Below are 26647 nucleotides of genomic sequence, written 5' to 3'. Positions count from 1 at the left end.
CAGTTCTAACAACATCCACCACACACACCAAACTTACATTTTGATTTAAAATACACGCAAACAAATACCTCTTTTGCTTTTCCTAAACAGAATAGACATCTGTTCTACATTCACCAAGGACAAGCATTCAACCGTAATACATTATCCATTCGCTAATCGGATCGACCAAAGGAAAATCTAAATGACATTAGGACAACTGAACACTTGCATCTAAATATACATTTGTTCCAGTAAGCTATGGCAAATTGCTCATTATCAGCAGATACGTTAAAAATCCCTGAACAATATTTCTACAAGAATGCACAAAATTCCTTTTACAATTTACGCATCGAAAAAGGCTTAAACGGCTGCAGTTTTTGTTGTGTGCATTACTGCAGTGCGGATTCTTTCTCTAACGAAAAGCTCCACTATGAACATTATACCGAGGAGAAAGCAAATATGTTTAGTTTCGTCTGATATTGGGACTAGTCACATGAATGTTTTTAGTTTGTTTCATCCACCAGTAAATGATGGCTTGAAGAACAATTTCGAAACAAAATTACGAAAGAATTCTGGTCAGAATTAACTATATTTTTATATAGTAGAAATAAAAACGAAGTCTTTATTTTGGTTATGCAACTGTACTTGTGGTTAATAAGTTAAACATGTATGATTATAGTTTAGCGATCTGACTCTGAACCAACTCATTCAGCTTGAGGTAATCACTACATGTTAGCATGCCCATGGCATTGTATGCGGTTACATGGTTTGTGGATTTGTATGGCGGTCCAATCCCCCGCGATGGAATCAAGGCGCTGGAGCAGGTGTGTAGGGGTAGATGTTTGGGTTTTGGATAGGGTGCTGAGTGTTATTTTGGGATTTATGTAGGTTATCTGTTCAAATATGGCAAGAGATTACTTTAAAACACAAAAATATGAAATAAGTTTTCCTCAAAACCAAGAAAGCTATGCAAATCTAGAGGACAGTGTGTCCAACTGCACCGTTAAAACATTATTTGATGCTCTCAAAACATTTAAATTATACATATACTTACTGGATACGTTTCTTTTAAATGTCGCCTAAAATTGAAAACACAAATTTCAGTTAGAATCAAAGAAAAAGATAATTGAATTTAATTTTCAAAAACTCAGAAATGTCCAGTTGGCAAATCTAAATCGCTTTTTCATCAAGTAGTAAGACAAGACATGTTCAAAGCTTGACAAATTCAGTGACAGACTATTACATTTTATTTCAATACTGTTCCAAACAAAACTTTGAAATCATTAGGTAGATGCAAACGGGTCAAGTCATTAACTTGAAAAAGGAGTTTGTCATTGAAGAAGTGCTATTGCTTCATACTCAACCAATCATGCGGTTTAATTTTTTTTTAATAATCATCACAGACGTTTAAAATGCTGTCTGATGGCCTCTGTATTAAGTCCCTGCTACTAGAAGCAAGACTTCATAATTCTAAAGGCAAAAAATAAATGACTTGAGGAAACCCTCTTGCATGGAGGTGGGTTCGGTGATTAGTGCACAGAACAACTCAGATGGAGACTGCTGCCACAGAAAAACAAGTGATTAAAAAACACATGATTTTCATCAACTAGATTCTACCAATAGTGCTCAACAATCACAATGGTGGATTGAATCATACGTCTGTATTGCACACACACAAAAATAATTAATTCAGCTGTAGGGGTAGCAAAATGCAGATTAGTGCTTCAGCTTTATCTTGTTTGTGTGTCTGAGGGAAGTGAATGAAAGCTGCTATTGCCTTGCACAATGTTGATTTATTAGTCCGGCTTTTACTACCAAGTTCGAAAGTTGGTCTCTGAAGGATTGTTGGGCTTTAAATCCGTAATGCCACGGAGCATCCATAGAGGTACAGATAGGTTTGTCTGTAAGGTATGGGGATTAGAGGAAGAAGTATACAGATCGATTTGTTCAGGATGAAATCAGTAGGATTGCAAACGAGTAATTGCCAAAGAGTTGGCAGGTGCAGTCGGCAGGACCAGGAAGTTAATTATTGCAGACGTCCACCCTGTTGAGGGCTTTTGCAATGATCAGGATTTCAGAGGTTAACAGAAGGCCTGTTCTGCAGATGATGAGCACAATACAGCAATTGAAGATGCAAGTAGGGGTAATTCAATGGGGCTAAGGGGAAAGGTGTTAATGGAACTGGGAACGGAAGTTGTGAAGTCATTTGTTTCCCTCTCAGCAGGAGTAAGCATTGTGAGGTACATGACTGACCAAAGATGGAGAAAATAAAAAACTGAGGTTCAGATTCAGGAGGCCGGAAAAACGATTTTGAGATTAAACTTTAAGGGGAGGTAAAAGTGACCTACTTGGGAGTGGATTCTTCTGGCATAGATTTTGTAGAGAAAGGGGTACAGGCAGTCTTTGGGTGTACAGCCAGTATTAACATGAAGGGGAGGCAGGGAGCAAGAAGTTAGGGGCACAATTTTAGTGATGCTTTCTTTCCCCTCCGGTGCAACTGTTTCCATGACGTTTTCCTTCTCAAGATCCAATGAACAATAATATGCCATCACAAGTGACTTTCCGCTCACACTTTCAACCTCAGGACATTACTCTTAATCCCCCAGTGGTTACTTAAAGAAGGAAGCCAACCTTATTTATAACGCCTTGCTATCATCAAGGTGTATCACAGTTTATAGGTTCAATGATACAAGATGGATCTATAGGAATATATATATATATATACTGACGAAGCCGTGAGGCGAAACGAGTCTGTCGGGAGGCAGGGGGGGGGGGCGGGGCGGGGGGGGGGGGGGGGGGGGGAATATAATAAAGCACTTTTTGCAAGAATATCTGCGTGCTCTCTACTTTCAGCATCGTAGACTGTGCTGATAGTGTTGGAATATATATATATATATATATATATATATATATATATATATATATATATATATATATATATATATATACACACACACACACACACACACACACACACCAATGAGGAGATATAATTAGGCATTATTCTCTAGTTGTTTTTGGAATCCCAGTTGCACCCTGGAGAGGGCTCCAGCTACTATCTGAGCACTTCTGTAGTTTGTTGTAGAGTATCCTTCCCAGACTAAAAAAGGGATATGGGTCATACCCGGTGTTCGAAAAGAAGGTCAGAGTTGCAAACTGCATTGAATAATCTGGCCAGTCCAGTGGTCCAGAGATAGGGACTGTGCTTGCACAGATCAACAGCCCCCCCTATCCCACCCCTTGGGGGCATAGGCTCTTATTGGCAGGAAGAGTGCCAATGTATTTCAGTACTTACCACAGAGAACTCTGTACATTTTACACCAGGGAGATAAGAATTACAAAGTTCTCCTGTCTCGCTGTTACCATACAGTTTACTAAAATGGGGAAACCATTGCTCCGCCGGTATAAAACTTTCATAAAGTGATCAAGTCTTCTCCCTTATACAGTGTTCCTGAAGGGCCTACACTCTGACCCTAAATGCAGCAGATAACTACTCCCATGATTAGATTCTACCTTCATGTTTTGCTACATGTATAGTCTATAGTCGGATCTCCAATTGGGCCCATTAAGAGAACTTTTAACAGCAGCCACACTTCCCGTTCAGATTTTCTGTAAGACGCATTGAAGCAGGTGTCCACCTTCGGCCTAGAATATCCTTCTGTTGTCATAAGTGAATTAGCAATCATGGTGCCAATCTTCCAAAAATCAGCTAAGACCAACAAATCAGGTATAGCTTGATCCAGAAACCTAGAGATAGATGTACTATCAACCCTCGACCATGCGGTTAGTCTGCTACTTGGAGTAGCTCACCACACCGAAGACCACAGCCATCATGAACTTCATCCACTCAGGAGCACGCCTCCACTCAGGAGACCCCCTGCCCCTTCAACCTAGGGAGAGACAAGATCAGCCAGCAACTCACCATCCTCTTCAACACAGCCCTCGCCACAGCCACCTTTCCCGAAACATGGAAACGCACACAAGTCAGAACTGTCCTTATTCAATCCTCCGCAGACCTACGCAAACTCCAAAACTAACAACCAAATCTGTCTGCTCCCTGTCCCTGCCAAAATCCTGGAGAAGGCTATCAACCAGAAGCTCACTGAACACCTGGAAAGAAACAACTTGCTAGCTGCGCCGCAATCCAGCTTTTGCACTAACTACAGCACAGAGACCACCGTGATCGCTGCCAAAGACGACATCGGCACCCTCCTCGACAGGAGAGAATCAGCGGCCCTGATCTTCCTCAACCTCTCTGCAGCTTTCAACACTCTATTCCACCACACACTCATCAAGAGATAGCACCAGATCAGGATCACGGGCGATGCACTCCAATGGATTGAATCATTCATTACTGTACGAATACAATGAATCAGCCAACCTCAATTCACCTCGGAACCCACAAGCACCATATGCGGCATCCATTAAGGTTCATCGCTCAGCCTCACTCTTTTTAACACCTACCTGCCACCTCTAGCTAACAGTCAGAAACCACGATCTCAACAGTATATTCTGCGCCGATATCTAGCTCATCCTCTCGCTCTCATCAGGCCCCACCACCACCAAGACTATGTTCTATAACTACATACAGAATGTCTCAAATGGATAGAAGGACAACTGTCTGAAGCTGAACAATGACAAGATCGAAGTGCTGATCTTTAGCAACCATGCCTGCATCTAAAATGACTCCTAGTGGACCGCTGAACTGGGATCCACTTCCAAACAAAAAGACCATGCCTGCAACCTCAGCATGATCCTAGACAGCAAACTCTACATGAAACGACAGATCAGCACAGTCTCCTCCACCAGCGTACACTCTCCACATGCTCCGAAAAATCTTCAAATGGCTTCAACAGCCACAAAAGCCTTAATCACCAGCTGGCTTGACTACGGCAATGCAGTGTATGCAGGAACCACCATTGAACTCATGAGAAGGCTCCAGACGATACAGAACTCAGCGGCCAGACTGATACTCAACCTGCCCAAACTGACCCACATTACCAAACACCTGAGAAACCACCTTTGGCTCCCTGTCCGGAAAAGATGCCATTTCAAACTACTGACACACGCCTACAAAGCCCTCCACGGCCATGGATCAGCATACATGAATCACCGCCTGAATTTCTGCCAACCATCCAGAAGCCTTCGCTCTGCCTCCCTCACTCAGACACCACGAATCCGTTATAGCCACGGAATAGGCCACTCCTTCTGTGCCGCCAAATACTGGAACCCCCCCTCCCTCACCACCTCAGAACATCACCCTCGCTGATAGACTTCAGGAAGAGACTCAAGACTTGGCTTATCAACTAAGCCCAGCAACCCAACGCCTGAATATCCTCACGGGTAAATAGCTGCGCTCTACAAGTACATATTGATTGACTGATTGAGATAAGTTCCCTGTACAGGTGCAGTGAATCGGGTGGTACTTACATTTACACAAGTTACTAGGCATGTCATATGTCTCAAGGAAATACTGTAGAAATAAGCTAAGAGTATTCCTTCTGTCTATATCTCCCTATGATGTATCTATTTCAGGAGTCTATTACAATTCAGCACAAGCTAGTTTTTTTCAGTTTAGTGTTAGAATCACCCATAGTCATGACCCAATTTAGGGGAAAAAACAGCATATTTTATGGCAGATGGCTCACCAAGAAACTCAGATAATGCTACCAAACGTGGGGAAATCGTAGTCCCAAAATGACTGCAATAATAATATACTAGTAGAAGGGCGAACCCAATATGAAACCTTAATTCAACTGTAATGTCATTTCTTGATTTTAGTAGAATATGTCAGCAGAGACGTTTAATGATAATTACAGTCACTAAGCTGCCTGAGGGAATGTCCGGCTGCAGCATGCACTGGGACAAACAAAAATGTATGCTAAAATTCAATATGACAAGGATCACCTAACCAGGACTCTTTCACACATACCATCTCGAAGGTTGCAATATAAGAGATGCACACGAAAAGTATCCCACTAAAAGGTATTAAATATGGAGTACTGGGAAATGCTTTTCCTAAGTATACCACTGTGTTCCTAGAGATGGGGTAGGAAATACTTTATCTTTATAGAACCCTCACACACTCTAATAGGGTTATGCTTCATCATCAGGTTCACATTAACACCTAAAGGTCAGGGTGGGCTCAACCATCTCCCAGGGAGCACATGAAAGAAAAGACCAGGGGGTCTAAAGATTACAAATACCACAACTTTCTCCAAGGTATCCCTTTATTTGTGGAGTAGGTGGGGATATTTAAACTTAACAATATTTATAGGGTATTAGAGTATGATGGTTCTATGACCCTATACTGACTTGTTACAGCTCGAATCTATGGCCCTAATAGGTCTGGGGCTTTCATCAGGTTGATGTGGCTCACCTCTCTAGTGCATAAGCTCTTCGAGCTGTCTCACTTGTATCGATTTTGTGCATGCATCTATGTGCATATCAGGGCAATGTGTTCACTTGCCCTTTTATTTGTTTTTTTCTTTTTCGAGTACAACCCATTGATGTTGAACTATGTATCTCGGGAGTTGGAGGAAAAGGGGTCGCCCTGTAGTCACACTCATAAAGGGTCCTACCCTGCTTTTCTGCCTACTTGGCTCCTCATCTCCCAGCTTGTGATTATACTATTAAGGCCTCAGAGTAGATACACCTATGTTCATACTTTGCAGTGTGTGGGGGAAAACAGTAGAGCTCAAAATCCAAGTCTGCTCTGATTAGCTATAATGCTAAGAGTGCACTACAATAACACTAGTGCGCAGAGGGGTGGCCTCCTTTTCATGCTTTGACGGGTGTGGTAGAAGATCAGGTTTCAAAACCCTAATCTGTACTAGCCGATTATAGATGTATGTTCTAGCTAACCGGCTATAATGTCAAGTATGGCCTGTAATAATTCTAGTCCACAGAGTGGTAACAGAATCTGCACCGAAAGTCTCACAGATCCACAAAACCAGAACAGGAGGCAGATCCTTCTCTAACCTCGCCATCAAGACCTGGAAGACCCCGTTCAGCCACCTTAGGCAATCCACATCGTTGACCCAGTTCAGGAAGTCCCGGGTCTTCGACTGAACCTCCATGCCCAGAAGGATCAGCAGCCCCTACCTCATCAGCACCTTGAGATCCTCATGGGTGAGTGGCTGTGCTTTATAAACCCCTGATTGATTATCTAGACTGAAGAGGGAATCAAACCTATTATGACACAAAAAACTAGTTATTTTGTGTCCTCTTCTTGTGCTAACCAATATTCCCAAGTGCACATGAATTACTATATGCTAGGCTCAGGTAAGCTCGTTTAAGAGGTAGTGCCCTACACAGTTATATGCTGCTGCATATTGTGGAGCTTGTCTGGGGCTTGTGAATCAGGACATATGACAATTATATTCGAGTTGGGCTTAAACATTCCTACATGGGGTTAGAGCAGGGGTCTTCAAACTGTGGGGCGCAACCCCCAGGGGGGCCGTGGAGTAATAGGAAGGGGGTCGCGCATTCCCTTCACACTTCTGCCCAAGCCCAGAGCTTCAGCCTCCCTCCTTCCCCATAGTGTATCTCAGCCCGGGCTGCTGCAGTGCAGGTCGCGCTGCTGGGGGCTCGGCTGGGAGGTGTATGGAATCTTATCTCTGGCCGCCTGAGCTTTTCACAGGTCTTTAAAGACCATTTGCATATTTACATGCCTTTGTTAACTGGTTACTTAGGCTTAATTTTTTTTATGGTTCCAGTACCCCCTGGGTCCTACTCTGCCTATTCCTTACCTTAGTATTTTTACACTTACTGCTGTAGTGTGAGAATGCATTTAATGAAAAGAAATATAAAGTTGGGTAGCCAAAAGAAAAATGCCTGCCGTGTATTGTTTAAAGAGCCCGCAGAGACCTGCTCTTCACACTAAATAGAGTTATAAATAAAAAAGTATGTATCAATTAGCTATGTGACTTTTCTGTCTTTCTTCTCTTTAATTATCAATCATGGATCATTGAGGCAGTCCTAGAACACAATTAAAAGTGATTTCTATTTATATTTGCTGTTCTAAGTATTCACAGATAAGTGCTAAACATACAGCTTTAGGTGGCTGCTTATTTCTGGGCCATAAAAATAATCATCTGTATCGGCACATTATTTATTTCCTCCAACCTCGATCCCTGATTAATGCCATTATAGCAATAGTTTAACTTCTATCTGAAACCCTACGCTTCAAGTTTCTGGAAATGCACCCTGAATTCAGACAAGTCACTTCTCATTCTCGACTTCACTTTCACGCTCGCCCTGCACTCACACTGATCACCATGCACTAATAGTGATCACCATGCACTAATAGTGATCACCATGCACTCACAGCGATCACAATGCACTCACAGCGATCACAACGCACTCACAGCGATCACAACGCACTCACAGCGATCACAACGCACTCACAGCGATCACAACGCACTCACAGCGATCACAACGCACTCACAGCGATCACAACGCACTCACAGCGATCACAACGCACTCACAGCGATCACAACGCACTCACAGCGATCACAACGCACTCACAGGATCACAACGCACTCACAGTGATCACAACGCACTCACAGTGATCACAAAGCACTCAAACCATTCACCCGCTCACCCTGCACTCACAGTGATCGCAATGCACTCACTCTGATCACCATGCACTCACAACATTCACCCGCTCACCCTGCACTCACAGTAATCACTCTGCACTAACAATACGCTTGCGTTGTTCACCCTGTACCTCACCCTGCAGCCACATGAGCACACTACTCACCCTGCACTCATATGACACTTCACTCATCTGTCCCCCCCTCACTGCTCAATCTGTAGCTCACTCAAACAAGGCCATCACTAACCATGCATTAATTCGTCCCACTCTGCACTTACAGCCGAACCCCAATTCATATGGTCACCTCACCCTGCAGTCACTCCTTTTACCCTACTCTCACACTGTTGCATCGCTCACCCTGCAGTCACTTGGGTACTCTTGTCACCCACACAGGGTTATTTTTGTCAGGAGGGGTCCTTACGCCTGAAAATGTTGACAGGGGGGTCTCGGCATCCAAAAGTTTGAAGACCTCTGGGTTAGAGTAATGTTGACTTATAATGCGCACGTTCACTCTAATGTATAGTCGAGCAAGTCCTAAGAAGGAGACAGAAGGTGTATTCTATAAGTTCCTATATTTCGAGCAAAAGGCTTTCTCAAATAGTCCGGTTTCTAACACCTGCCTAAAACGTGATTTTATTGTTCAAATAGAGGCCGGGAGGAAAGTGCTGGTCTTTGGGGGCAAAATTGGAAACCTATGACATCCTATTCTAGTTTTCTGGAACCTGGGTATCACTAGTAGATTGCCCGTAGATGACTGTAGAGTCCTGGTCGGGATGTGTGTGAACACCAGCTTAATGAGAAAGCCCAGGCCTAAGCCATGGATAGCCTTAAAGACTAAACAGCAGCCTTTAATGGAATACGCTTTGCTACTGGTAACCAATACAATTGTGTTAGCAGAGGGAGAGAGTGGGATTTGAGAGGGGCATTAAGCACCAACATGGCTGCTGGAGATGTTGTAGGTCACATCCTGGTAATCCCAGATAAATGCTGTTCGCATAGTCAAGTCTATGTTGGGACCGGAGGAGCTGATTATGCTGTTCTTTCTTCACTTTTATTTTTGCAGAAGCCAAACAATTAAAAAAAAACAATTTTTCCCATGTCCACTAGGAATAGAAACAACAAACAATTAGAGGCTCTCAGTCCAAATATTGTCCATTGTTTTGTATTTTTGCCATTATTTTCTGCTTGTTAAAGCTGACTGTGGTGATTTTACGTTATTTTCCTTTTAGGGGCCCACAGGATTGCGCTCATGGATCCTTATGCGGGCATTTGATTCCTTATTGGGAGGTTGCAGTGCAGTGTGTAGGCTACTAGAGGACAGTCTTTGATCATGGATTCCTTCTCCTAACTTCACAGCAGCCACGCACTCTGCGCTCTTCACAGTGGGAGAGCAGACACCACGCCATGGAGCCTTGACCCTATTCTCAGCCCGAAGGCAGCCTGACCTTGATTTGCGGCGCATGCAAGGGGTTAAAGCAAATGAGGCAATAACAGAAGAGGTCCGCTCAGAGGGGGAACATCAATTCTTCTTGTCCTTTTGTGAGGTTTCAAGGCGGTTTCTTCTTCTAACATGGTCAGATGGGTGAAGTACATTATGCAGGAGACCGGCATAGATGTTTCGCTTTTTGGCGCCCTCTCAGGGGCCATGGCTTCCAAAGCTTTCTCTCTGAGAGCTAAACTGGAAGATATCTTGAATGCGGCTGATTGGTCTTCAGATTCTAAGTTCACTCAATCAATCAATTGGGACTTGTAGAATGAGGCTTATCACCCATGGGGGTATCCAGGAGCTGAGTTGCTGACCTTCGTTTAAAAGCCAGGTCTTGAGACTCTTCCTGTAGTCAGTCAGTGAGCACGATGTTTGGCGGTGTAGAGGGAGGGCACTCCAGGACTTGGTGGCAAGGTGGGAGAAATAACGGCCTCCACTGTGGCTCCGACGTATGTGCGGTGTCTGGGCAAGAGAGGCAGAACAAAGGTTTCTGGATTGTTGGTGGAAGTTCAGGTGGTGGTTAATTTATGCTGGCCCTTGGTCGTGGAGGGCTTTGTAAGCGTGTTAGTAGTTTGAATTGGCATTTCTTCTGGACGGGGAACCAGTGGCAGTTCCTCAAGTGCTGGGTAAAAAGGGTCCATTTGGGCAGGTGGGGATCAGTATGTCTAAGTTCTGTACTGTGTGGAGCTTTCTCATGAGTTCAGTGTTGGCTCCTGCGAACAGTGTGTTGGCTTAGTCCAGATGGCTGGTGATTAGCGCTTGTGTGCGGGTTTTTTGTGCTTAGGGTGAGCTATGTGACGATTCTTCAGAGCATGCAGAGAGTGTGGAAGCATGCAGGGGAGACTGAGTTGATCTATCATTTCATGGGGAGTCTCCTCTCCAGGATGACAACGAGGTTGCAGGCGTGATCTTTTAGTATGGAGGCAGGTCTGAGTTAAGCAGCCCACCAGGTGCCTTTTCTGAATGAGGCATACTTGCCAAAGATCAGTACTTCGGTTTGGCGTGTTTAGCTTTAGACAGCTGTCCTTCATCACTTCATGTAGTTGTGGATGGTCTTGGTGGTAGTGGGATCTTCTAAGAGCAGGAGAATGAGCTGGGTGTTGTCAGCATAGGATATGATGAGGATGTTGTGGTTTCTGATGATGTCAGCTTGAGGGGTCATATAGGTGTTGAAGAGAGTGGGGCTGAGAGATTAGTCTCATGGGATGTCGCGCGCTGTTCGTGGGTTCAAATGTGAAGGGGCGTGGGTGGATTCTCTATGTCAATCCCTTGAGGAATGAAACAATCCATTGAGTGAGTGTCCCTTCATTCCATTCTGTTGCAGCCACTTGAGTGTGTGGTGGGAAACAGTGTCCAAGGCTGCAGATAGGTCAAGAAGGATTAGGGCAGCCAATTCTGATTCAAGTAGGGTGTGGATATTGTCCATGGCAGCAATCAGGGATGTCTCGTGCTGTGGTTGGCCCAGAGTCTGGATTGGGAGGCATCTAGCAGGTCATTTCTATCCAAGTGTTCGGTGGGCTGCTGTTTGATGGGCTTCTCCAGGACTTTGGCAGGAACCTGGAGCAGCAACATGGGGCAGTAGTTCTGAAGCTTGCTGGGGTCTGCAGAGGGTTCCTTGAGGAGAGGGCATTGGGAAAGGTGGATGTGGTGATGGATGCATCTTTGTTGCTTCCTAGGTTGAAGAGGCGTTGGGGGCAGCCATTGGTGGGTGCTCCGCAGTGGCTGGAGATCATGATGGCTGTGGTGTTCAGAGTGGTGAGCTGTTCCCATACGGTGGGATGTTGGTTAGGGAGGTTTCCATTGGTGTGAGGTCGGTGAGCTGAGGCTCAAAGTACCTGTAGATGGTGGATATCTTGTTGTAGAAGTTATTTGCTTGCACGTCGCAAAGTTCCTGTGGGGAAGGGATCTTGCTCTCATGCTCTCAGTGGCTGTTGGGCAGGAGAACTCCAACAATGGTGAATAGTTGATTGGTGTGGTTGTCACTAGCTTGAGGCGGTCTGCAAGAGCATCTTTTTTCGCATATGAGTCGTTGGTGGTATTTGTTGAGGGCTGCCTTGAAGGTGACTCGGTCTGTTTCATTTCTGCTGTCCAGTTGTTAGTGGCCGTGATTCATTGTACTGAGTTCCGGTGTGCACCAGCTGGCTTATTTGCTGGATCTGTGGGTTTTGACTATTTGATGGGCCACCTCGGTTGGTGGCGTTGGTGATGCAGGTTTTCTCGACCACCTGTTTTAGGTTGGTTGCGGCGCCTGGCTGGGTGGTGTTGAGAGCATCTGTCCATTCGGTCTGTCTCACTTTGCCCCGGCTGCGGAAGCAGGTGCTGGGAGGGGTGGTGCGAGATGATCCTGCGATGGTGAAGTGGACAATGGAGTGGTTGGCCCAGGTGAATTCCGTGGTGCTGCTGGATGTGAAGATAGGGTCCAGTCTGTGTCTTTTTCTGTGTGTGGGGTCTGTAATCAACTGAGCGAGGCCAATGTTGTCCATCTGTGCCAAGAGGTTGGGGTCGTTCAGGTGGAAGCGGAAGTCTCCAAGGAAAATGCTGCACTTGGATCTGATGGCAAGTGGGCCAAAGAAGTCGGTTATGGCATCGCAAAGGCTGGTGCGTGGTCCTGGGGGTTTGTATCTGAAGGTGCCTCTGATGGTTGTTTTGTAATCGGTGTGAAGTTTGAAATTCAGGTGTTACACTGATCTCGGGTAGTCTTCAGTGGTGGTGCAGCGGATTAATTGTGAATGATGGCGATGCCACCTCCTTGTTTCTTGTTGTGGTCTTGGTGTGTCATCTTATACCTGTTACGGTGGCGATGTCAGAAGCAGTGGAGGGGTTGAGCCAGGTCTCCGTGATGGAAGGTTACTTTGGGTGGTGAGAGTAGAGATGGTGTCCCAGCCTTCGGCAATGTGTTTGCAGAGCAATCTGGTGTTGACCAGGAGGCCTCGGAGAGGTTGCCTGGTGGTGGCAGTTGGGCGTGGCGCCGGTTGCTGTGAGGGCGAGTGATCCTAGGTTCCAGGTGAAGAGAACAATGAGGTGAGAGCTGAGACTTGAGGAACTCCACAGCCAACTTTGGCCTCAGAGGCTATGAATGGTGCCAGATGCACTGCATGAGTTTATGAAAAAGAAATACCCTAACGGATCTCACAGGACTTGTGCACACTGGATTCAAGCGATCAGTCACAATTGCCGGTGTTCGCAGAGTAAGAACAACGCAATCGCCAGTAATTGATTTCTGTGCAGGAACTACCCAGGCAACACAGCACACTAATTGGATATTCCCCATAGGTAAACATTTGAAGTAAGTATTGTATTATAAGTATTGGAGGGACTTGTTTATGAAGAAAGACATCTCCTCAATTTGTTAGCCTAGCAGGACACACATGTAGGAATAACTAAATATGGCGTTGCTTGTGGTGGGAGCGAGAAGACGGGGCCCTTGGACCGAATAAAGCCATGCTTCCACCTTCTCTGGGTAGTGTGTGTACAACTTGTGAGGACTGTGCAGACAGTAAGAGCGCTCCCGATGTATTGTAGTTAAAACTCAAGAAATTAGCAGAGGCATGACTAATCATGTGCATAGTCTACTCCTGCAAACTGAATATGAGTTGACTTATTACTCTTAGCTACTGCTGAAATGAAATGAAATGAAAATGGGTTTTGTAAAGAGCAGATAGTTGCCCGGGGGCGTCCAAGCGCTGTAACTAAAAGGAATTCCCACAAATGGACGGATAGCACAGAAGGATGGAGAGGGACCTACTTATTGAACAGAAAGGTTTTCAGTTGTTTCCTCAAGGAGGTTAGGTCAGGATTGGATCTTAGGTGTAGTGGGAGAGTGTTCCACAACCTAGCCACGTTTAGGGTGAATGAACGGCCCCCCGCTCTGGTCCGTTTGACCCTGGGCACGATGGCAAGAAATGCATTGGCTGAACGCAGCTGTCTGCTAGGGAGGTACGGGGTAATTAAAGGGAGATTGATTGCAGGACCTGTTTCCCAGAATGACTGATGGGTGATACAGAGGGACTTAAAGCTAATCCTGTCCCTAACAGGGAGCCAGTGCAGTGTTTTCAGTCCAGGTCTAGCAGAAATCCTACAGGGAATTTGCAGTAGGGTGCGAGCCTCACAGTTTTGGATAACTTGCAGTTTTCGCATTGTGGAGTCAGGGGCTCCAAGATAGAGTGCGTTTCCGAAATCTAACCTGGAGTGGATCAGTCCCTGTACGACAATCTGTTTGGCCTTGAATGGTAACAGGGGAAGTATCCTCCTCAACATTCAAAGAAGGCCAAAACAGGTGGCCGATAGCTTGGTGGCCTGGTAGTCTAAAGTCAGGGACCTATCCAACCAAATGCCCAGGCTCTTAATGGCATTCTTGGGAGCTGGAGGGGAGCCTAGACAGGCTGGCCAAATCGAGTCCACCTAAGATGAAGCAGAGTGTCCCAAAAGCATGACCTCTGTCTTGTCCCCATTAAGCTTGAGACAAGACAGGGTCATCCAGCTGTTCACTTCATTCAGGCAGCCTGCCAGATCCACCAAGTCTGCAGAGCCCTCGGCCCGCGTCAGAGAGACCACTAGCTGGGTGTCGTCCGCATAGGTAACGATCTTAATACCATATGGACGGACGATCCCAGCCAGCGGTCTCATATAGACGTTAAACAACGTCGGGCTAAGCGAAGAGCCCTGCGGGACTCCACAGCCTAAAGGTCTGCTGGTGGAGGTGATATTTCCCTCAAAAACCTGAAAGGTTCTGCCACTCAGGAAGGACCTGATCCATTTCAACGCTCCCCCTGGATTCCAATGTCAGAGACCCTGCAATAAGATTTCATGATTCACAGTGTCAAAAGCAGCGCTTAGATCGAGGAGGATGACAGCCGCCGATCCTCCTCAATCTAAGATTCCTCTAGTTTCCTCCAGAACTGCCAGCAAAGCAGATTCCGTCGCGTGTTTCGGGCGGAAACCCGTTTGTGAAAGGTCAAGCGCTGGTTGTTTTCTAGGAAATTCGTCAAAAGACTTGATATATTTCTCTAGTATCTTGCTGATCCAGGGGAGAAAAGAAATGGGACGATAATTACTGAAATTATTTATGTCCATGTTGGGTTTCTTCACGAGTGCCTTCACTCTAGCCTCTTTCCATGCTGGTGGAACCGTGTTAGTGGAGATTGAGGTATTAAGTACCTCCAACATAACAGGAAGGATGGCGTGGCTAACAGCCATTAGGAAACTCGGAGGTGCAGGATCACAGGGAGAGCCTGATTTTACTTGCCTCATTAAAGTGGCAAGCAAGTCCAGATGTAGTGGAGGGAACTCAACTAGCACAGATGACAAATGTCCTAGATTGTCCTGCTTAGGGTTTGCCAAGATGTCTACTGGGGCATTTGAAAAGGTGTTTGAGAATGTTGAATAGATGAGATCTACTTTGTTGTAAAAAAAAGTCCGCTAGATCATTGCAGTGAGCTTGTAAGTCTTCAGTATTTAGGGGGGCTGAGGTAGTTTAGTAAGACTCTTTACAATCCGGTAGATCTCCTTAGAGTTAGAGCTAGCTTCAGAGATTTTGTGTGTATAGTACAAGGTTTGAGCTTTCTTTATCTCCTTCTTGTAGTCACTGATGGATTGTCTATACAAGATTTTATCTGGGTCAGTATAGCCCAGGCGCCACTTTCTCTCTAGCCTTTTACACTTGCGTTTGATGTCCCTAAGCTCCTCCGAATACCAGGGGGCCGAGGTTCTGGATCTTTTTGCCAAAGTTTTCCTAACGGGGAGTATGATGTTGAGTGATTTGGTTATCCAGTTGTTAAATTCATCATTAGCTATCAAGGGATCTGCGTTGATGGATGGTGTTGTGGCTTGTAACTCACCAACCCACTTGTCAAGTGGGAGTTTGGACCAGTTACGTGCTTCCCGTGGCCCTGGTGTCAACGCAGGAGGTTTATGAATGTTCCAGATCAGTGGTACTAACCAATAGTCAGTCCACAGGAGCACGATGGGATGCTCTGCCTTCAAATCAGGGCAGTTACTGAACACAGGATCAAGCAAGTGCCCCTTAGTGTGAGTGGGTAGTGAGACAAGCTGCGCTAGCTGTAGCGCAGAAAAGTCAGCGGTCAACTCTTGAGCCGTGTGGTCTCCAATATCATCAAAGTGTATATTCAAGTCGCCCAGAAGTGTGAAATTAGCTGCAGAGGCAGCGAGATCAGCGACTACTGGGGGCAAAGAGCACAGGAACTGTTTGACCGGTCCCGGAGGACGGTAAATCAGTGCTCCAGAGAAGTTAATGTTTGACGAAAGCTCCAGACTAAAGGATATGCTTTCGCAGTCCAAAAAGGGGCTGGGGGAGCAGCGGCAGATCTAATGATCTTTAAATATTATTGCTAATCCACCGCCTTTCCCTATTGAGCGGTCTATCCTTGCTATTTGATATCCCTGTGGGAGTGCTTGTATTATGTCGGGTTGTGAATGCAGAGTCAGCCATGTCTCAGTGAGAAAGAATATATCCGGATTTAGCTCGTCCAATAACAAAGATAGTTCTGTTTGATGTTTGGGCAGGGACCTGCAATTGAGAAGGAACATCTTGTAGGTATGCTGGGCCTTATTGGTGGAAATAACTTTAATATCGGCATTACAATACTGACATTGAGGTGGCAGCTTTAGGGGGTGATAAGAGTGATTACATAATACCTTTGCAGGAGGTTGCAGACTAATTAACTCGTTGGAGCTGTACCTCCTAAAATAATCAGGAAAAGGGGCAGGGATTGTGGCCCCTGGTCCCGTCCGGTCGCAGACGGGCTTGCCTTTGGCGCGACTTCGCTGCGCCGCCGTCGCGCCCGCTGCGCGGACGGGAAGACATCTTTTTATTCAGACTATAGGCGGGTGTGAGGCGTCCAACAACTCGAGCGCAACCCTGATTCCCCCCAATATGGCGTCCTAGAGCCCTGCTGAAGAAACATTCACTGACCCCATTTTCATGCACACCAAACCTTGGAACCAATATGTTCAGTGATTTATCCAAGCTGGTAACTGCAGTAGGCACAGTGTGAAAATGTGGCTGTGCCCCATAAGATTTCAACTGACCATCCCTTCCAGCTCTCACATCCTTCACTCCAGGGCCAGGAGTGGCCGGCTTAGTACCACTTATGCTGAATTATACTCAAACAAATTAAAATCACTGGTACACCTCAAAGTGCTCTTGTATGAGTTAAAAGTCACTGAGTATACAGAGTGCATTAATTATAGTCCCTAACTTGCTATTTTCTCATTGAGTTCTCTTATAACTTTAGCCAGGAAGACTTTAATTGAAGTCTCCATCTCCACCATGCTATTGATATTATGTTCCATTTTTGTTGTTCAAGTGGAAGGCATGCTTTTTCCTTTGCCTTCCCTAGGTTTTCGTGAGTAAATGTATGAAGCAAAATGATTAATATTACAAATAAGAAGGGGGGCGTGGCTTGGCACGTGGCAAGATGGCCGCACTGTAGTGCAGCTCTGCCGGCCGTCGACAATATCCTCAAATTATCCTGCTCCTGTAGGTACCATCTGCGCCTTTTCCTGCACAGTGGCAAGTCGCTGTGCATGGCGCAACTGATTTTGGGGATTTGATCTCCGCTGGAGCTTCTGCTGCGTACGCAGAGCGCCTTCCACCGCGTGGGCCTGGAGACGATGTGGCGGTTGTGTAAGGCCCGACGCCTGCGTTTGGGACTTTGAGTGTCCTGTGCTGTTCCGGTGCCGCCATGGCTCAACACGTCGTTGCATGTGACTGGAGGTACTGGGATTGATGGGGGCATTCTGATACCCTTGTTGCCGAGAGACGCTCCGGTCTGCTGTGGTCACCAAGGGACCCTGCACTTAGTTCGGCTCGCAGCACCAGTCCACACACCGAGCGGCCTCCGGGGCTCGCCCGTCTGCCAGCTTGAGGCCCCAGACAGTGATTGGCCCCTGTCTGCGTGGCGTTGCTGGTGTCGGACCTTGGAAGGAAATCGCTGCAGAGGTGGGTCCTGAGCGCGTTGCTAGGCCAGGCCCAGACGTTCCTTCCCAGGCTGCTGCTGTCGGTTCTGTGAGGCTGCCCTTCTGCCCTGGACAGGCTGCGCTGGGGCCGCATATGTGGGGGACTACATAAAGTGCCTAGCTACCACGACGCTGGCCCGGACAGTGGTGAGTACCTAGGGCGAGCTTACTTGTGCAGAGTGATTAACGGACCTTGAACCGCCAGATAGCTGCTGAACCTCGAGGCCTAGCTATTGATCTTGATAGCCTCTGCATGCTTCTGGTGCACCCGCATGACTCGAGTGTCTGGGGTCTCTTGTGCTGAGCAGAAATTGCTGGAATACATTGTGTGCTGGGGCCTTCCGGGTTTTACAGCCACTGCTTGGCCAGCTCTGGCGCTGCCGCAGTGAAGTGTGTGGGCAGGCTTTTGAGGCGTCGTGGTGCTTATCTGCAATCCTTGGGGGCAGGAATCCGGATGCGCCTGCCATCTACACACTTTCCTCTACTGGGCACAAGAAAGGTTATGCGCAGACTGCATTATATATTGTGCTGTGGTGCTAATTGATAAGGAACAGTGGTCCTCTTGGGTTGGCTAGGTGAGGAGAATTTTTCTAATGTGAGCATCTTCCTTGTGGTTACTCAGTGCGAGGGGGGGCCTGCAGCTCACCGGATAAGTGTTTTTGGGACAAGAGAGCAAAGGGTCAATACTTGAAAACGGACACTGGCGCTATCATAATTCTGCTAACATGGGCAAACCAGATAAAAATCAACCGCGCCTCAATTTTGATTTACGCAAATCAGGTAAATCTCTGCATACTGCGGTTTCAGACTATGACTCCGCCTCTCTCCCGCGACTGCATGGAACAGATCTTGACCGCCATCCAGGCCAGCTTGCAGTCCATAGACGGTAAGATAGAGGCCCTCAATGGTCGCATGGACCACATATCTGCTAAGCTGGATAAACACGCGGTGAGACTTGGAGAGGCGGAACAACGCATCTCGAATACCGGGGATGGGCGGCAACAAATCACCACAAAGATCATCAACATCGAGAACATTCTTGCAGTTATTCAGGCCAAGAACGAGGACCTTGAGGCGCGCTCGTGGCGTAATAACGTGCGCATTTTGGGCCTGCCAGAGCCAACAAATATAGGCCGGCTGAAAGCATGTTTGAAAAAGTACTACGTGACATATGTGGTCCAGAAAGTCTGTCTGCTCTGCTTACTGTTGAACGGGCTCATCGCTCTCTGGCAACCCGCCCTCCTCCGGGCACCCCTCCTAGGCCCATTATTGCAAGTTTACATGGCAGAAAGGCACCATTACCTACGAAGGGAATACTTTATCCTTTTACTCTGATTTCACATCCAATGTTCAATCTGCACGGAAGGAATTTCAAACTGTGAAAAAGATGCTGTTTCCCTAAATATCCCTTATACCATTCTGAATCCAGCACGTCTGGGGATTGGTATGGACGACAAGGCTTAGATTATTACCAGCCCTAAGCTAGCGATGGACTTTGCAAAGTCCCTCCACAGTACAAAACAGCCCCCCCTGATACATTCGATAATGAAGATTGATACATTGGATCCATGCCCGAACTTATAACTGTTGGTTATTGTTAGAGCCCTGATGTTACTAGTGACACTGTTGTAATGCTATAGATTCACTGACACTCAGTCGCTGAATGTCATGATGGGCACAGGTGGTGGGCTGTAAATGTGATTTCATAGAATAGTTTGCCCTCTGACATAGTGCTCCTTAAAATATAGTGCACCCTTAGATGTACGCAAATCAGGACATAACTGTTTCTCCTTTGCAGAGAGGGAGGGGGCTGGCTCTGAGGAGCACAAAGTAATCGATTGCTGTTGCACTGATCGTGTGAAATATCTAATGTATGCTTAGATACATGCCACTATAAGTTGTCCTTTTACTAAGATGGATGTGGACTCGCAGGAGTCTGAATTTGCCTTTGGCGGCCACCTCCTGGTCTTATCTGGGGGTTAGACGTGCCGCTGAAATTTGTTGCATCAATGTTGGGAGGAAGTTCCAGATTCAGGAAAGAACTGTACTTAAAAAAACTCTACTAGAAACAATGCGAAGGAAGATGGATAGTTGTGGCCTTGTAAAATTACAAATTAGTGATCTGTCAACAGAAAAAATTCCGCCTTACTATGCAACTGAAATAATTCACTAAGCAATCGGGATAATTCAATCTGCACCTATTAGTTTTACTGTACCTCACTGCTCTCAAACGGCACATGGCAAATTTGTTCCAATGTTATGTCTGTCACCATATGGCAATCTTTTAAATGTTTTCTCCATAAAGTTGCATGACTGACTTACGAAAGTATGACAGCAGTTGTTACAACTAGTGGGAGAAGCTGCAAAGGCTTAAACATATTGGCATGGTAGATACTGATGCTAAGGTTGTATTCAAACAAATGAAACCACATAATATGAAAGGGGATCCTCAAGTGAAAAGTATGACAACATGCATACGGGGGTTAGTGCTTGAAATGGTGATTTGGGCGATTATAATGGGGATTATAAATATATTAGAGATGTTGCAGGGTCACAAAGACAATGGACCAGTTGGTTTGTTAAATTAGGCATTGAAGTCCCAAAGAATATTTGTTTACTTTAAGAATTGGGCAATATCAGTCTAGATTGACACAATGGAGCCCATTTTAGGGTGGTCACTCCCTAGGTTTTTGCTACCAATATTGAACTTTAACACTGGGACACTGTTGTGTGTCATGAGGAGGAGGGCACCACAGTGGCCCAAGTCCCGACTAAGGATCAGTACCAGGAGAGTCGCAACCCCACACCCCCATTAATGTAGAGGAGCCCAAGAAACTTACCAGTACTGGAGGACCATTGAGGAACCCCTTGCGCCGCTGCCCCTCCGAGGCCGTGTATGAGGAACCTATTGAAGACTGCTGCTGCAGCTGCAGTGCCATGAAAGGGGGCCTCCGAAGCTCAGATCCTGCTGGTGCGGTTTAAGACTTATTTACGGGCCAGACAGCCCTGGGGGAACTTGCCTTCCATACAGCGCTTCAGCACTGGAACATTTTTGACTCAAATAGGCAGAGTGGAACGCCTGCGACCTAGACTAAGAGTGGCACTTAACCTGAATTTTGCCTACAGTGAATTGGAAATAATCACTACCACTCAGGTACCCCAGCTATAAAACACTAGAGCCTTGACCTCAGGGGACTGTGTGTATGGTTTGTGAAATGCTGTATTTTACTTTGTCTTCCTTTATAAATACTCCTTTTTTCAAACATGCTGGTATTTAACTGGACAATCACTTATTGCTGCTTAACGTATTTTAAGTTGTGTGCCCCCCACCATGCCCGCAAAAATCCTTTGACTGCTCGACCTGAGTGTCACATGTCGAGGGGGTACTTGGCCCAGATGCTCAGGATCCAAACATAGCAGGTCAAGCCCCAGGACATGAGGCGTAAAAGGCCTCAATCGAACATAGCACCTTACATCGCATGCGTTTACAACGCATGCAATTAAAACGCGGTTGTTACAATGACCGCGTTTTTACATTGCAGTACATTGCACTTGCTCTAGGGGGCGCGCTGGACTTAGGAATAGTATAATTTACTATTCTAACTCCAGTGTGCGCAACAGTAGGGAAGGTGTTGGTATAGAAAATTATACTATTCCTAAGATAAGCACGCCCATGGCTGTTTCCCCCTCAATCACCACTGTTAGGCCTACTCACTCCCGCTTGGCACATGGTCCTCTGCATGGGGTCCTGACACAGGCCTTCTAGTCTGTCAGACCGCCTGATTAAATGCTGTCCAGAATCAAGAAGGTTTATGTAAAAGAATGTCCTATCAGCATTAACAACCGAATTTACTCTGTTAATACACAAAAAAACGATTACACTAATTGTATCTGAGAAAATGAAAAACCCCCTTTTATCAGTTAATGATTACAAAAAGGTTAATGGCATGGCTAGATTAAACTGGTGAGAGACAGTGATGTGTTATTGGCCTACAAGATCTTTCTTTCACTACGAGTGATAACAGGAAGGAATCATTTTACTCCCTCAAAGTACTCCATAAATGTTAGTTAACTTGCAACTGAACATATTAGACATGGTTGTCCTATAGATTTCGCAGTACAATCTTTTGCAAAATAAGGCCCCATGGGTTTATCTGCAGTTCCGAAGGCACCATGTAGCTTTTGTCCAAAATCCACTTCCGTACTTTGTGGTGAGAACTGTCGCTTCACTGCCTGTGTGTGCTTGGTTGCTGCGCTCATGGTGTCCTGGCCATTCAGAATTGCAGTTTGGTATCTCATTAAGCTGGTCAGCCGAGATAGAGAAATTCTGATAGTTGCTTTATTTTACTCTTAAAGAAATCTGTAATAGAGTTACATAATTCGTGCAAGGAGAGAATAGCCTGAAAACAAGCATGAGGTTTAACAAAGTTATTGAGGACTTTAAATAATTCTTTAGACGAGTTTCCTGCTTGATCAGTTTTTAAAATTTTATATATTTTCCGTGCAGATTTTACTTTCAGATAAGAAGAAAGCATACATGTATATGCATCTTTATAGTTCAGAATTTTTGTCTTGTACCATCTTCTTTCCAACTTTTTACAAGATTTCTCCTGCATCAGCTCCTTAGAATCGATTTTGGAAAAGGGGGTGGTGATGGACAGAGTTTCTGAATGATGCAGAATACTCCTACCCAGTCAAGAGATCAGGGCTTGATCCATCACCGTTTTTTAGCTCACTGCACCATCCCAGCTCAGAACCAGGCTACATGCAAATTAGTCTGTTCCTGTCCCAGTGCATGATGGGAACAGGGCAAACCAAACTACCAAGCCAATTCTTATACTGGGAAGGAGACAAGCTTCCGGGGATGGTTTCTGGCATTTCAGCCGTCGTCGGCCCAGCTTGCTTGAATCCTGATGGTGCAATGAGCAAGGGACTCACGTCTGAGTATACACTCCCACTCCTTAGAATACCAGGGAGCGGAAAGCTAAAAAAGTTTTAGATCCATTTTTTGAAGGTGCAATACTAGCAAATGCAGAATTTAGTGACTTCTGATAAATCAAGTCCCAGTTATAGCAGAATTTTGCAAGCTTTCAGGCATACACACAAACTGGAAAACTCTAGGGTATTTGTAAAAGGAATCATACTGGGAAGCACCATCATCCAGTTCCCAGATCATGGGCTCTTGTGACAGGCAATTTGATGTAAATATCTGAGCATGCAAACTACAGATAGTACTGTGATCACGAGTACCCCAAATATGGACTTGTACTGGAGGGTTTTTGCAGGTCTCTTTCATTATGGCAAACATTGCCACTGTTCGTGACTTGGCACGTAGCATTATTCAAGATGGTGGTTCACCCTAGAACTCCATATATATTGAAAGGTACACCTCCCACCTAAGAGAAAATGTGAGGAAATATACAGCTGTTTATACATATTGATCTCTGCTGGCCGCAGTATTAAAAAAACATTATATACGATTACGTTGTGGTATGATCTTGGAGGATTGGGGCCGCCACACTTGAAAACCTATCATTCAGTGCTGAAACTGCAAAAGTAGCTAAATTGTTAGACCGGGAGCAAATCTCAGAAGAGAGGGCAGGGAGATGTATTCTTTGCAACACCTTTTCATGCTCAAAGTAAAGAGGAGCACCAATAAGTCTAATTTAATCAAACTGAGGACCGTGTTATGGAAGTGGGCTGAAAGGAGGATAATTAAGAAAACATCTTTTCAGTCTGGAATGCCTCTATCTGAGCTGGTATACTTAAAAACGCAGCAGGGTGATAGAAAAGTTAAGAGGAAGTCAGAGTGACTGTCTGCTAGTGGGGAACTGATTCAATGTAGAATGTTTCTTTTCATTTGAAGAGGCCAAATCTTGGGTTGGATACAGCAGGGGTGGAGGCATTCTGTTTCATGCAAGACTTCATGAGAGGGGAGCATGGTTGACATGTTTACTAAAAAGTCCATCATACAATAGTCCTGGACCATCCTGATCTACCGCCAAGGTGTAGAAGTGGGAACATGGGTTTATTTTCATATGATGCTGTACTGCCTGATGAAGATACAGTTGGGCTGACACTTTAACAAATCTACAGTGGGTGATGGGGTGTATAGTTATGATGGATTCTAAAAATATTCACTGGTACCTTACACACAGAGAAGAAAGAATGCTTCTGACATAAGCTGCAATCCATATGTACTGACTGCAGCCAGGTAGTTCCATGGATTAAACCTGCGATAAGGACTACAGACTGGGTCCTAGCAGAAGAGATGATTATGATTTGAACGAGCTAAGAAGAGAAACTCAAGGAAGATTTGAGTGAGTGGCGTATGTCAGTGTTGGAATGGCTGTATCCCTGGACACCACTGTGTCACCAGGGTTGTCAAACCAATAAGCATTCACTGGTATGCTTATAATGTGGTTTGTCAATTAAGAGAGGCTTTTGAATCTATCTATCAATTAAATAAGAAACTACATATGCTATGCCGATCTACCAGAAAAGCAAATGTTGATACAAACCATGGCTCTGCAAAAGGAGTTTGTGTTTATACCAATACAATATTATCAAAAATATTAATATTCAACAACTTATTGCAGTTACGCACAATAGATAAATCAATTAAATAAGAAAATACATATACTATGCCGATCTACCGGAAAAGCAAATGTTGATACAAACCATGGCTCTGTCGGGGAGTTTGTGTTTAAACCAATTAAATATTATCGAAAATATTAATATTCTACAACTGATTGCAGTTCCGCACAATAGATAAATGTTCTCTATAATTTATCGCAGATTTGAACTCTGCAAAACAAATGCACAAAAATACAAAACATATGCAACTGAATGATATAACGTCCGTGCTATGTTTATTACAATATTTTTGCATGTACAGAATAAAGAAAATGCCACTCCTTACCGGGCTGCGCCTCTGTGATCAGCAAAAGGGAAGAGAGAACATATACCTAGTCAGAGAGTGACAGATCAGTAAACATACTTTGTAGATATTTTACCCAACATAATAAAATAATATGGTTTCTTAAAATTCACAGTCCAGACATTACACATGAAGTACCAATCTAATTCTAGAGGATACATTGACACAAATAATGCAAAAAAGTGATTGGCACCTCAGTTAAGTTGCCATAAACTAAGTTGAATGTCTAAAACAGTTGCATTTGAAAGTGAAATGCTGCCAAAATATTCCAATGCAGTTAACTTGAGGTATAAACAGGACTGAAAACCATAAAAAGGAACCCTTCAGTAAATAACCAAGTAACGACTAGATAAAAATACTAACCTCCAAGAAAGGTTCCAAAGTATTGTTTAATGCTTAAAGAAGATCTCGGAACAATTCAGTTAAGACTGGTTTAGCTTCTCTACATAACTTGTAACTAAAATATTCCTTTCATTTCACAAACATAGAACCCTAGGCATCCGTATCACCGTTGACTGTAGAAACAAAAACGGTATGCAAGTGTTGTGAATGAGGAGTGGAATTTAGCTTTGGCACCATCCTAATGTGACATGTGTCGATATCTTTGGGGACTAGTTCCTATTCGGTCAATAACCTTGTGAGACAAAGGTTTAGTGTAGCAGATTGTTTGTACTTCACTGCACAGCCTAACTGAAAGCCAGCAATTGCAAACTGGCTTAGTGCCATTGCCTTGATCAAAGTCATCCGACCAGAGGTATAAATAGAGCAAACTGTATTGGGAATTGTTCATGGATGGCGGAAAGCTCAGGCCAGCATGTGAGCTATAGCTCTACTGTTTGTGGAGAGGTCTAGGAGGAGCCAGCTTCCTCTCTGAACAGCTGCTGACCATCAAAGGGCATAACCAAAAGAGGTAAGAGAAGGCAGTGACAAACTTGCCAGTGGACTGAGCAATGTTGTCCGCAGTGTGCAGACCACAATTTAAGATCTGTTTGGATGCCACCATTCTTTCATTGACCAGGTCGTACATGGCTTTTTAATGAGTCACTGTTTGTTCCCCCAATTCCCACAAAGCATGATCATGTCGGACCAGGAGGCAGATGGCATTAGTGGTGTGGAAGAGAGCACTGCTGGAAGTGAGGAATTTTCTGTTAATTGAATCAAGTTTCTTCGACTATCAGGTGGCATTAAAGGAAGACATTTGGATTTTGCTTCAACGACGATGTTTGGACAACCAGACTTTCCCGTGACAGGTAAGAAAAAGTGAAGGCCATCTGAAGCAGGCCTATGATGTCTGGATTGCAGGGCATGAAAAGGGTTTCTCCCATGCAGTCATGACATTATCCACCAGAACCTCGCTGAACAGATGCAAAAGCTCGCCACTGAGGAGGGCTGCAAGATCAAAGTCAAAATATTTCATTCAGCATTGCCTCTTGTGGATGCAGAGTCTAGGGCGTCAGCTGATTTTCGTGCTACAGTCCCAAGTAAACTTCCTCTGAAGGATGGTCAAATGGTTATGTGATGTCCCCTTCTGGTAAACTTTCCAGGCCCTGTAAGCCAACATCAGCATAGTGTGGAAGGAGGTGGTCAACCTCAAAATCATCATCATAAAAAGGTTTTGACCAAAACGGAGATGGTAACTTGGAAGACTTCAACTTTCCTTAAGTGC

General features: G+C 45.1%; 1 protein-coding gene across 5 annotated transcripts in view; it reads right to left on the bottom strand.

Annotated features, from left to right (window-relative positions):
- Window positions 1–26647, bottom strand: part of SGIP1 (SH3GL interacting endocytic adaptor 1) — a 1273000-nt gene that overhangs the window by 680139 nt on the left and 566214 nt on the right. For all 5 annotated transcript variants that reach the window (XM_086953766.1, XM_086953786.1, XM_086953772.1 and 2 more), the window contains exon 7: window positions 1034–1058. In XM_086953766.1, the coding sequence (XP_086809892.1) occupies window positions 1034–1058 (25 nt within the window). The remainder of the gene's footprint in view (window positions 1–1033; window positions 1059–26647) is intronic.

Source organism: Lissotriton vulgaris, chromosome 1_1 (genome assembly GCF_964263255.1).
Source record: "Lissotriton vulgaris chromosome 1_1, aLisVul1.2, whole genome shotgun sequence".
Taxonomy (NCBI): domain Eukaryota; kingdom Metazoa; phylum Chordata; class Amphibia; order Caudata; family Salamandridae; genus Lissotriton; species Lissotriton vulgaris.
This window is presented reverse-complemented; position numbering and strand designations above follow the sequence as displayed.